At 39.7% G+C, this 14,394-nt stretch overlaps 1 protein-coding gene across 1 annotated transcript in view; it reads right to left on the minus strand.

Moving 5' to 3' along the window:
• Positions 1-14,394, minus strand: part of cdkal1 (CDK5 regulatory subunit associated protein 1-like 1) — a gene marked incomplete in the record, with an annotated part of 220,018 nt that overhangs the window by 126,456 nt on the left and 79,168 nt on the right. Inside the window, 1 exon segment of the mRNA XM_035671969.1 lies at positions 3,912-4,015. Within this exon segment, the coding sequence (XP_035527862.1) occupies positions 3,912-4,015 (104 nt within the window).

Here is a 14,394-nt window from a genome sequence, read left to right on the forward strand (position 1 = left end):
TTATGGCTCTCTTTGATAGAGAGCGAGAAACATTCCACATGGAGTCATGCAACAGTGTGAGTATTCCATATTGTATTTTCGGAACTTGGAATAGATTATGTTCACCAGCCAGATTGCCCCCCAGTCACACACAGCCACAAAGACACAACCTCAATTAAAAGGTCTGAGTCACACGATCAATCACGCCTGACATCACATGACCGGCTGAGAGCAGGCACTTTGGTAGAATGATATTCTCAGTTACCGATTTATGCTTACAATTTAAGATTACCCTGCTGACTGTGGATTAAGTGCTGTTTGGTCCAAAATGTGTTGTGAGGACTTGTTTGCCCTACAGGTTTTTGCAGCGCTGTCCATGTGCAGAGGATTGGCCTTGGATGGGGAGTCAGCCTGTCAATTCAGCTAGTTGCACCGACAAGAGGACTGATTTAGTGGTTTTAGAAACACAACGTAAAAAATAGAAAAATAAGTAGTAAAGAATATGATGCATCAGACACTAAAACCCGATATTGGTCATTAACATCATAGTTTTTATGCATAATAGTTCCATGTGCTGGTGATGGAGTTGTAGACCTTCCATGCTGACGTGTGACGGTTGGATGTCTTGGAGGAATATGGCCGCATCTCCCAAAAGGAATCTGAGTTATACATTTCTACTTCTGGCTGGTTTTCTTCTCAACACACACAAGGCACACACACAACACACACACACAGCACACCAGTCTACAGCAGCACAACACAGCAACACACACACACACGACACGACAGCACACACACACAGCAGCGGCGACACGACGAGGCACGCTGAAATACCTTACTTCTGTGCCGACACACGACATCATACCGCACGCTAAGATCACTGGTTTCCCAGTATGTTTCTGACACCCACAAGCACGTATGCATATGAGACTCACCAGCCACACTCCGCCACCCATCAGCTCACACCCACAACCTTGTGCAGTTTTCCTGGGATTGAAGTCCCAGCCTCCATTACCTGCGGATACATTGAACAGAGAACGCGTCTGATGTGTAAAGAGATTATACAGGTCTTCAGTACATTTGATAATGTCAGAGTATGTTTAAAAGGCTGGTGGCACTCACTCACTCTCTTTTTCGCAGCATGGAAGGGAAGAGAGCGGTATGTACCTCAAATCGCGTTTGAATATGAGATCCCATAGTAAGTCCTTCCGAAGTTCCGAAGGATATAGACCAATCAAATGGACACCCGACGCTGGCTGACTGGCCCAATCAAAATTAGCATCATAGCTTGCAGCCTTTTTTTATCAAGGAAGACTCGAGAATAGCAATCCCGAATTGCATTCATATATTTATTAATTTCATGACTATTGTCTATGTTCTTCATCAAGGCTGTCACTGAAAAAGTATTTAAGATAACTGATTAAAAAAAGGGTAGCACCGAGGGGAAATGTTTACATTACCGGACAGTAATACAAGCAATGTGAGTCACACAACACATTCTTCCTAAAAATCCCAAATTCCCTGCATACTTGTAACTCCTCTCCAACAAGTGTAAAGGGCAGGTGTATCTTCACCCACACAAATACACCCACTAAGGTTCAAGCAGCTGGTGAGTTTGCCCTTGACTGCCCACCCCCGGGCACTGCAGTGGCATGGATGCAGCTGTTTTAAAGAGCTCTGGATGGGACTTAGAAAGCCATGTCCTTGTCAAGGGTATATTCTTGTTTTTCATTACCCAGATATAAACTGAGGCTATGTTCACACCGACAATAGCACTGTTTAAAAAAATCCCTGGCTCCTTATTCATGCCAACGAGACCACTGTGTTGGTAGCGACAGGTGCTGCTAGCAGACGGCTCCAGATAAACAGTTGATCTTTCCTATTGCTGTGGCAGAGTCAAACATCATACAGCAACACTCGAGGCTATCTGACCAAATATGTGCAAGCATCCAATCCATACCGGGTAGAATATCTGGTATCAAGTAGCCTAATGTTAATTCTTCACATCGCTGCTGTGATCCTGCCAAAAAAGATGACTTTCTTTTTGGTATCTGTATTAAGACAACCCCTTGTGTTTTTTGGACACACCAAATCATACACAGTCATACACATTACAACTTTTAAGGGTTTGTAAGAATTTGCAACTGTGTCAGTGGTGTGTTCTTGTGCCAGCAAGAATTTCTGCCTCTCTCTCGCTCAAAGTTCAGACTGAGGCACTAAGTGAAAGGCAGAGTGGATGAGATGGAAAGATAGCCTGTACTGTGGTAGTTATTGTTTACTCATTATGTTGCCTCAGTAAACATGTACGTAAAATCTCTAATTGCCCAATTCATTCTTCAATTACAGCTAAAAACCTATTTTGAGTTCACAATGACCACACAATGGCCCCATATGACGATATTATGGCTAAAAACCCAACTCCGAATGTGTCAACAGGCCAACTACCACCTGGCAGGAATCACTACCTGAAATGTTCGAGAGTATAACTCCTTATGAACGAGATTAAAAGCAGTACTGCCAAATGACCCAAGCAATAGCAGGGTTACTGTAACTGGCTGGAAATCCATAAGATTCATATTTATTTTCATCTATTATGTTCACATCAATTCATCTCATTTCATCATAGACTTGGCCTGCATGAAAGTCATATGTTGACTGTATCCAACGTCGTGCAGGTCATACTCTAGAATGATGTTTTGCTTTTGGAAAGGGAATAATACAAGTAACTTCAAATTAAACTATTTTCTCATATTGTTCAGCCCTATTTGTTAGTGTAGCATCTGCTATGAAAAAGGCTGCTGTTCATCAATTGACTGTCACTTTGTTTTTTGAGTAGGTGGCACTGGTTTGCACCACAGCCCAACAAGTGTTGGCTATGCTTTTTAAACAAATGGGATACATGTAAAAATATAATATAATAATATAAATGTGTACAGAAGGAGAATCTGTGTATTCACAGTGCTGTAACCAAAAGCTAGCACCTTGAAGAACGAGATGTTCAGAAGGAGCAGAGGGAGGCGATGTGCTAAACACTGTTTGTAAGAAGCATGTTTTTCTACTAGCATTAACAGTGTTAGAAATGGTTACATTTGAGTCATTCTATGAATATGCACACAAGAGTTACACAATTAAGCTGTCAAATGCATGTCTTTGACAACTCGCAGGAATAAGGTTTATATACAGACACTGAATAAACAAGCTGTAGATTTGATTAGGATTTAAAAATCACTTCTAAAATGTCCATGGTCAAATTTTCAGGTTGAACTACATTTAAATTATGTGCATGAGTAATGGAATGTTAATAGGATGAGACAATTGACCTTAGCTTGTTGTGGAGTACTCCAGGCACGAAGCATTTGACATGAATTAGGCTAGGAGGTTTGTAATCCAGTGGAGAGGAGAGGAGGGGAGATCATGTGAGTGAGTTACAAAAAAAGTGAACATGGATATGAATTTTATTAAATATGTTTATTTGTATTATTTGTTCCAATGTCCGCTAAATAACTTTCAGAACATTAACAGATAATATGCTGTATATAGTACATTGTGTGGAAGTGAGATTTGTGTTGTCAATGTGCAGGACTTGCCCTTGACTGACCCGCCTTGGGCTCTAATAGAGACATGGCCTGCTGTGGGTTGGGGATTCTGGGAGTCTACTCTTAAGGAACAGATGTCAGGGCACAACAGCTGTTCATCTGGCACAAAACTCTCCAAGAACCTAGTTATCCAATATTAGCACCTTCAACTACCCAAGAGCAGCACTTCCAGTTCCACAGCATATAAATCACATATATTAATCGGTATAATTGTTGGACAATCAGTGACCTTTAATGCTATGCAAGTACCTCTTTTTTTAAATGATGCAGCATATAAATACTATATCTCAAAGTCATGCTGTGATTGTCTGTGTGTGAGAGAAGCAATGTACTCACCCTGGAAAGACTGCCTGGCTCTCTCGGCTAGCTCCTCGATGGGATAGCTGGCCAGGTCTCCTCTGGCATGCTTAGTCTTACAGTAGGTACATGCATTCAGACACCTAGACGGACACAAACAGATAAACAGAGAGACGATGAGAGAAAGACAAACGGATGGATGCCTTAGGAAGAGAGCAGGATTGAATAAAACTAAGCACAAAAATATGAAATCTTTTTTTGTGTTTCATCATACTATTTGTTGTATGCTAAGGCATTCAAACAAGCTAATATTTCAAAAGAATGTAAAAACAAAATTGCAAAATGGGCTACATTTAGAAAATGCTATGAAAAACCTGTAATTTAACTTTTTCATTCATAATTCATATGTTTGGGTCTTGTACTACACTTGGCAGGCATTAAAGTGACCAACACAATGTACATATGTATTGCTTTTAACGATTCTTTTTTGTATTTTATAAAACTAAGAAATACACACAATGAAGCATTACAACTCAACAACTCTACAATCTCAAAACTGACCATTCTATTAACAACATTTTCACTTGAATTCACTCAACTGAACTGTAGAAATGGGAGGGGCTGAGGAGAAAATGGCATGTTAAAATAAAAAGAGGAGACTTTTTAATGTTTTAATTCAATTTATTCATGCTCACTTTCCCAATAGAGCAGAATCGGGACAAGAAAGTAGGGAGTCAGAACTGTCCTTTCTCTACTAAACTGTTTATGAAGGAATGCAGCTAGCTCCAAAATAACCATGGACAGCTGTCTCTCAGACCGAGGCAAGCAGCGGAAAGATTAGACTCAATACAGTTTTTTGTTTTACAAAACGTAGAGAAGCTTAATTCAAATTGACCATGAAAGGGACGGAGTGAGACTATGAAGCATAAAAATTAAGAGAAGAAACTAAATACGCAGAAATTAAAAGAAGAAAAACTGCCTCACACCAGATCCACAATCATGGCATGGTATCAACTCTAGGGGAGTCTTTGTTTAGGATGAAGCAGACTTTTATTCAAGAGTTGTCAGTGAATCACTACTGAAAAGAAGAAGGAAGGTCACTGTTGAAAGTACTTTTTGTATTTACTCCATTGGGTCTTCATTTCTGACCTTCAATTTGTCATACTAGGTTAAAAATATACACTGTTACTGCTACCACAGTAGCTTCTTTTAAATCACAATTTCACTGTTGGCTTACATTTCTGGCAACAGCTCAGTTAGTTGCAGAACCATGCTGTTGGGTGATCACAAGTTAAACAGCGTAATTTGTTAAATATGTGTTTGTGAGAGGAGAAATAAGACCAAGCTGCTTTATCTAAAAAATATCACTTTTCACCATTTGCTATTTGTGCTCCAGCATAGCACAAAAAAGTTGCAAATACGTTTGGCACCTATACCTTTAAGATTTAAGGGCTTCAGTTTCCTGTATATCTCAGTTGAGGCTGAAATCTAATACTGACACATTTAATTCTCAATGGAGCTACACTTAGCACAAACATCTAATATGTAGACTATAGCATGCCAAGTGGTGTTTTCACTGAAAGCCCCAACCAAATCAAACTGACCAATATACTGAGCACAGTCCAGCTGCTCACAAAGAAAATACCATCTATGGTCATCTATTAACACAGCACTACTACTACAAGTGGTTCAGACAGAAAGAAGATCAAAAGCTCCAGTTCCTCTTTAATAAAATTGTCACAATGTTAAAATTGGTTTGCTATGGGATTTATACACTCCAGTGACTCTATTGCAATGACAAAAACATCTTACTATTGATTAATAACCACCAAATGCTGTGATGTAAGGCAGCTAGTATGAGACTATAAAATCAGACTGTTGTAGATAACAAGCGTAAATCCTGTTTCTGTCCGTGACAGACCCATTGAGAAATAACAGGGATTCTCCAGCACAAACAGGCCAACAACACACAACTCCTGCTGAACCAAAGATACAACTGTGCTCATGTTTAGATGATGTGTTTGTAAGTTCCATGTCATTCCAGATGAGCATTTTGCCAAATTTATTTTGTCCAATTAGTAGTCACGGTACAATGTCTTTTAACACTGACGATTCTGCAAGGGTGAGTAGTGCCTATCAATGTATCCTCATAGTTTCCACTCTGTGCTCTGGGAAGTATAGGATGAAACACTACATATTTAGTTGGCAATTCAATGAAATTTCACTTTCTCCTCAATTGCATGCCTATGGGTCCTGTGTGTGTGAACTGTATAATCAAGTGAAAAAACTAAATTAATTCTTCTTCAGTTACTTCTCAGAATGTGCAAAGACATTACAGTTCACAGTCAAGTCCACATACAAAAATGGTCTTAACGCTTCACTTTTAATGTATTTCTCAAAATAAGAAAAGTTCGACTGCATGCTACTAGTTTATATTCACACAAGGATGCTGCCAGGTTTTACCACAGTCCACTACTGTTGGCTACAGAGCAGATAATTGCCACCAACATGACAAAGGCAGCAATGCAAAACATTATCAGTAAAAAATTAAGAAAAATAACCTATAGTTTTAAGAACACTCTTTTGTAGTTTATTTACTGTGAGAAACCCTGCCGAAACACCTACAATATGTTATATATCTTATATAATTTTGAAATACAACCAAATGCCCAGGGCATTTTTAACAAAAGAGAATAATGCTATCTATCCATCAATCTCACCCTCTCAGGGTATTGCTTATCCTAGTGGAGGGCACTAAAGATGGCAGCTAGGTCACAGGACCTAGCTGTGGAGAAAACACAGACAGATGGGGCCCTGCATGCACACGCACGCACACGCGCACACACGCACGCACACACACATACACACACCACCAGGGGGTCCATCCATCTTAATGTGATCAGGCCCAGCTGAGTGGATCACACCAACATTAATCTCAAGAGACAGTCAGTGGCCTGCTTCAGTGTGTGTCTGTGTTTGCATCATTTATGTGCATAGTGTGTTCATATGTGGCTGTGTGATTGTGCTGCTGCTTAACATTTGTCCAGTATCACAACAACGCATCAGCAGTTTCGACCTCTCCATCAGCTTAAACAGACTCCGACAACTAGTCAACACCCTAGAAAGACAGTTACTGAAGGAGAGGAGCAGTGTCACTCTCTCTGACACACACACACAGACACATTGCTGAGAAGAGAAGAGAAGAGAAATAAAAGACTGAATTTACACAGTGACTTCCTAGCACTTAGACTAACTACCCAGTTACATCAACAACACTCCTGTGTTATATGGGAGAAATAAAACAAAATATTTCTCCTTATGAAGCCACCATCCTTTCCCTCCTTTGTTTCTGTCATCCCCCCCCTTCTGTTTCATCCCAGTTAATTAAACCACAGAGGTAGCTGTTGTACCTGACAACAGTGTAGTTCATCAATGTGTTAGAATGAGAGAGAGGCTACCTCCCCTGTGTGTGTGTGTGTGTGTGTGTACATGTGTAAGACAGAGAGACTATTGTGTGGTTGCAGCCTTGAAAATGTAACAAAGAAAGGAAACCCCTGAGCTCTATACATTCACTCACACATGCACGCACACGCTCTCTTTAGATAGGCTCCCATGTGCAGTATGTTAAAGATACAGATTGGGAAAGAGTTGAGCAGGAAAAGGTTTTCTCAACGATAAACATTTAGGATCTACACATTATTAGAAAACTGCTCTATGCATAAACAAATTGGACTATGTGAGCATTTGTGTGTTCATTGGGGTTCGTATTGTGTGGGCTTGAAGATGCAATTATGAAAACAAAGCTTAAACTGTGAGGGGAAGTCTAAGCACTTTGCAAATTATGAAGCAAGATTATTCATTGCACTTATTGTTGAGGCTTGGAGAGAGGTGGAGTGGGTATATGAGCAAACAAAATAAAAAAACTGCTATTATATGAGTAAACAAAGCATCAAGCCTGTAAGTTTACTGTTAGTGTCATCTCAAAGTCAAAGAGGAGGGTGCGAAATAATGTGGAGTCAAGTAACAAAGAATAGGGACACAATGGAGTAAAGACCTATTAGGAGCAATGAATAGAGGATGATTAGTTTTTCAGAGAATGGTTGGCAGCTAAACCTTATTTACCCTTGAATGAGTTAGAGACGGCTACATTCTGTTTATATACCAATGATCTTGCGTGACTGATAAAGACTTCCTTATATCTTGTATCTTATTAAGGGTTCTAATATTAAAGCATGATCAGGATGCGGGAGGAAAGAGAAATGTAAGTGCTTATAGCTTGTTGTGGAGTTTGACCTTCATGGCTCACTTTTCAGCAAAGAAATGTTGTATTGATTATGCAAAGACATTGCTGCACTATGGAAAAAAAGCAAAGAAATTTAATTGTGTGAGAAACCAGAGCAACAATTTTGATCGATAATTGCAAACAAAGAATATCAATGTCTGCCCTTTGTTGATGTAAGATGACAATGTTGATGGTGGTGATATAGGACATCACCTTGTACAAAAATCTATGCAAGTATTTCAGATTAATGTGTCATTGCGTGTGTGCATGTGTACATGTTTCTTTTCATCTGGGAGTAGAGCAGTGTGTCTGCGTGTATGTCCTAAGGCAGCTGGGGTCTGTTCCTCTCTGTGTTCCATCCAGGCTGTGTGTCTAAATTCTTAAATTTATTTAGTCTCGTGTTCCCAGTGCTGCACACTGAAACAGCTCTGTGTAAGTGTGTGTGTTTTATAAAACGTGTCACATGCTGACCTTGGATTTCTGTAACTACTACAGCAGCCTCGCTTGTTGTTTTGACTGGAGGGAGACAGCACGTGTATGTGTGTAAAACCCCAACCCCATGTCTACTGTGAGTCCCAGCTTCTTGTTTTGTCTATAGACAGACCTCCAGACAGTGTTTGTACTAGATCACTCAGCACATTGTTACTGGACAAGAATGGTATGATGTTTATTATGGACCACCAAACATATTAATAAAGTCAAACTTGGAGGCTGGCTGATTTTCTACTTAGCCAGCTGATTATCTGACTTGTTGCCTGCCTGCCTCACTGACCACTGTACTCTGTTACTGACTGGCTCTCGATGCTGTCAACCTGTCTAAATGACTGTGTGTCAGATGAAGCTGACTTAACTCATACTGTACTGTCTCACTGATACACTGACTACTTTACTTGCCAAGTGACTAATTAAACCGGGATATTTGCAGGTATCAGAGAAGTTAATTGGAGGCTTAATATGACCTTCTCCATCCTGTATGTATTTTTTGTGTGATCCAACTCACTGGTTGGTTAGTGGTACCACTAAGTACCTACTTCACAGGGTTGATTGACTACATGCCTCTATACATGATCAGTGGCCTGAACTGTGTTCCCCATAAGGTGGGGCACAGAGTCCAGTGGCAAGTTATGTCATGTTAGGTAATGCAAAGCCAGCAGCATGCTCACCCAAGGTGGCTCTCTGCATGGACAAAGAATGGCTCACGCCAGTGCAACGTGACTCTGCAGTCGATGATGTAGTCTTATTGACTGATTGAAAGGCATAGCGAAGAAGGCTTGAGTACAGGCGTTGCAGAACATCACCGCAGATCATACGTGCCTGCTGACATCTGTGGTTCATTAAAGATCATGCCTTTATTTAAGTTTATGTTAACAGTTAATCATTCAACACTTGTGAATAAAAAGGGTTGCAGTTCCTGCACACTTCTGATTTACTGTAGACTAAATAATCTCTCAAATAAAAGTCAAGAGGGACCTAAGTGCCATTGCTTTTTGTTAAAATCCAATGCGCTGGCGCCAACATGACAAAAAATGTGGAACTGTCAAAATAATCTGACTGCAGTGCATATGAACACACACCACCACAGACAAAATGACATGTTCCATGTTTGAGCCACACAAAGAAAGCTTAATCTCTGGATTGATGATTGTGTCTTGACAACTATGGCCCATTCACCTCTTGGACAGACACATCAAGGAAACTGGTTTGTGCAAATAGTCTGTAAGACGATCAGTTGTCAGTGTGTGCGTGTGTGTAAACTGTGTTTGCCTGTGACATACAGGGCTAATTTAGTTACTCAGGGGTTCTGTAGTGTAATGCCTTGTAATGACACACAATCTCATTTTGTCCAAGGAGACACATCAATCTTTTGGATTTACTGTGGGGAGCAGAGTATCTCCTGGTGAGCGAGTAGGAAGAACAGTGGATGGATGGAGAGAGAGAGAGAGAGAGAGAGAGAGAGAGAGAGAGAGAGAGAGATGAGAGAGAGAGAAGAGAAGAGGCAAGCCAGACCTGTGTGATGTGTGTGTGTGTGTGTGTGTGTGTTGTGTGTGTGTGTGCGTGTATGCGTGTATCTCAGGCATGTATTTGTGTGTTAAGCAGCGGGGAAGAGGGAAATGGAATAATATGTTCAGACCAGTGGAGCTGAAAACTACCCATACATTGGTTTGATAAACAGCAGGAAAGGCCACCATGGTACATAGCTAGAAGAGGTGTGGATATGTGTGTGGTGTCGTGTGTGTGTGTGGTGTGTGTGGTGGTGTGTGGTGTGTGTGTGTGTGAAAATATGTCTGCATATGATCGTGTGTCAGGAACAAAATACAAAAAGAAAATGGGAATTCCTTTGTGTAGGTGTGTGTGTTTTTTTGTTGTGTATGTGTGCTAACGTGCAAAATCAAAAGAGATGGTGTGCATATATTGCCCATCCACGCATTTCCACAATCTTGCTCACATATGGACATGGTCAAAAACCCTTGTGTAAACACCATTCTCTCCTATGTAACTCCTTTTACACCTTTCTGAAGCACATCAGCACATTTTCTCTTTTCTCTTTTCTCTCTCTTTTGTTGTTGCTTCACATGATGCATTTTCACTTCTGCTCCTCGGAGAAAAACAACACAGAAAAGAAAAGATGAGATCATTGACCAACGAACAACAAAATGAAAACGCAGTCAAGTAGAGCAGTGTAACGTGGCTTGTGCATTTGCTTTTAAGATGAGGGAGAGATATGGACAAATTATCTGCAGTGAATATTGCGTAAACCCCAGTGGTGGTAATATTACATTATGAACAGGAGTCTAAAGCTGGAGCAGACATACCTGCTTTGATTGTTGAGTAAAGTGTGTGTGTAAGAGAAAGAGGGAAAAAAAGAGACTCTTCGTTTGTCTCTCTGTGATATCTCAGGCAAAAACTGGCTCCTCATTCTCCTTTGCCTTATTCACTTCCCCACTGTAATTGCCAGAGAAATTCAAATTACAAAACAGCACATAGGGCTGATTCAATTTGCTTTTAACTCGGCTAATGACTTCCCATACCCCTCACCCCCCCTCCCGTTTCTCTCGGTACCCCACCCCCCTTTCTCTTTCAAGCAGAGATTTTCATCTGCAAAAATGGCTCATCTATTCTTATAGTGACTCTACTATTCTTTAGTGATAGTCTTTATTATAAAGTGTGTCACCAATGAGCAGCGCTGTGTCTTTTTTACCCCACCACGTCAACCCTCTGGCATCAAAAACACAATGTGCTGAGTTCGACTGATCTCAAAACAGAAATTGTTGCAAGGAGGGCTAAGAAAAGAATCCAGCAGCGGAAGAAGCTCTGAGGCGTGCTGATTGGGACAGACAGAGTGGAGCACGACTATCAGGTGCTGAAGACTGTCATTTGTGTGCTGAAAAGCATGAAAGAGTGCTGGTATCATAATAATCAATATAAGCAAAATGGATATCGAACAATTTGTATAAACTGGAACGTTAACTGGATGCGACAGTTGAAAAAGGATGTGCTGTCGTGAAGAGATTTCTTATGTCCGTTCAAGAGGAGCTGATGTTTGCATCACATATTACAAGAGACACAGAAAGAAAGCAGTAGTAAATAAAAGGCTGTCACACAGATACAGATAAAGCACAGAGAAGGGACAGACAGGTCAGTGTACACTGTACATATCTGCTGTTATGATTTTCTTCCAGCTGTGTTAGACTGTGGACTAGCCAGTTAGAACACTTGAAAAAGCTGTACAACTCCAATGTACTGATGCAACCGTGATGAACTATAGCTCCATGAAGAAAAGCTGCTCAAGAATTTCTTACTATCCAAATAAAAGTTTTTTTTTTTTTAAATCCTCTTTTTTTTTTTAAACTGCAGTTGTTTGTGTGTATGAATGACGTGTGACAGCCAGACCTTGTTCTTAATGACACGTAAATTAGATAACTTCTGATGTACTGTGTTCTACTATCGAGCTATAAGTAACACATTTCCCCCAGGGTATCAAAAAAGCATTACTGATAAATTTATATGTACACAAACATAGCCACTTACAGTATATATACGCTCAGCTCAGCTAAAGTTACCTGGAACTACATTTAAAAATAATAAATAAAATTATTAAAAACAAACCTGATCAACTATAGCCCCAAACAGGAAATAATGTTGACGGTAATGAAGCCCAAATGTGTTCAGGGGAGCAGATCCACTACAGAAAACATTTACATATTGTTGTCCCCCTGTTCTGCTCTATGACTGGTAAGTGTAATGCTATTTAGTACAGTTAAGAGTTTTTTAGGAATTCACATTCAAAGTGCAAGCACATACAACTACACATAAACTCACAGTAAAACACAATCAAACAGTAATTTGAGTTGGCTGTACTATATGTTTAACGATGGATCTGTAGAACAGTTCGACTCTCTGTTAGAACATCACACTTTTTAATGGTTACCTCTTTACCTCTTTTTTAAGTAGTAGTAGTCATTGTTTAAGTACAGTTTAATGTGTGAAAGTAGGATAAACAAGTATAAAAAGAGTGTAGAAGAGTTTGACCAGCCCAACATTATGTATGAAAGCTGTTTTACCTGCTGTCACACTGTTTCAAAGACTTAACAAAAGAAGAAATTCATAGTAAAACACATAGCTTTTGTCAAAAACTGTGTCCTCAACCTCCTCTCCTATTACACAGGCAGACCTGGGAGCTCACCATCCTTTCATTTTCAACTGCAATTTAAACACAAAGTAAAATTAATTAAATACCTAATTTCTGTCTGCATTTTGCATTCCTTCTTAAAAATCTGGACTTGCAAAGTTACTTATGGACACATTGGGTCAGGAACAGGAGTGATAAAATATTGTTTCAACCTCTTCTTCTTCTTTCAGATTGTAAGTCTGCTTCTGACATGCAACGATCAGGAATCAAGGATAGCTTTGTTATCCCTGAGTGGCAATGTGTTATACAGGCAGGAGTATCAACAATAGACCATGAATACAATACAAAGATCACATAAAGTTGTTTAAAAAGCTAGTGGCAGCAAGAAAAACTTAGTGAGAATCTTGGCAGAAGGTATCTGCGACAGACGGAAGCAACTTAAACTCTTTAGACAGTAGGTGGCTAGGATCAGCCAGGATAGACTCATCTCTTACAGGCGTGGAAGGTCATTTAAGGTTGTGCCTTAAATTTTGCGGCACACATACAAATACCCTGTAGTAGGATCAGTACCAGCTAACAAAGGAACATGAGGACTGATTCAATAAAATAGGACTAAAACATTATCATAAATGTATTATCAACATTAATATTACAAACCTTTCAATAAAAAAAATACATGTACAGATGAGCTTTCTTACACACAGCATCCACATGAAACTCGAAGGTCAGCTACAGTGCCAACATATTTGTACTGCTGCACAAAGTCAAAACAGCCTGATTTTTAATCATTACAGTTTCAACGGCCATGGGACTCTTCTTAAAAATCTAATGCAATCTCTGGACACATTGATGTCAACAAATTTTCCCTTTACTTAATTGATCCCCAGGGATCTATTAAGTATTTCTGATTCTGCTTCTGATTCTGATTCTGAAGGACAATTTGCAGCAGTCCGTGAATTTGCAGAAAATTGCTGAGGCTTTTTGTTTTTCCTCTCCATCCAGACATCTGTGACCCCAAATTTACCTCTCTCTCAGCTGGCTTTAGCCCTAAACGTTATACCTTGGTCACAATGGTTAACACAAATCTATGTAAAGGTCAGCGGCAAGGTTGATAAGACCTATTATTCCACTGTGTCGGTGTGGAAAGTGGAGAAGTTGTGCCAGCCAGACGCAAGTCACAGGAAACAAGCAGCTAACACAAACATAGTCACAATGCATGCTAATACACAAGCACAAATACACTTCTCCCTCTTTGTTTACATAGTGTGTGTGTGTGTATGTGTATTTTGCTACGGTGACTATTGGTGATTATAGAAATCAAGGATTTTGCAGGGATAAAGTTATGTGATAAATGAGCCACTAGTCTGCTGAAATCCTTACAAAAATGAATAGAACAGAAATCAACACAAAAAACAATGATTAGAGATTAATACAATGTTGCTTGAGTAAAGCATCCCAAACATTCATGTTTAAAAGGTATTAAATATCTATTCAAAGCCCTAACAATGGCCTCATGCAATATTCAACATGGTTTAATGGCCAGATTAGCTTTCAGTTAAGCAGATAAATATGTTACTATTGGTGTCACACTGAAGAAGAAAAAAAAAAAA

This window comes from Morone saxatilis, unplaced genomic scaffold, assembly GCF_004916995.1.
Source record: "Morone saxatilis isolate NCDOM2014 unplaced genomic scaffold, NCSU_SB_2.0 Contig24, whole genome shotgun sequence".
Lineage (NCBI taxonomy): Eukaryota > Metazoa > Chordata > Actinopteri > Moronidae > Morone > Morone saxatilis.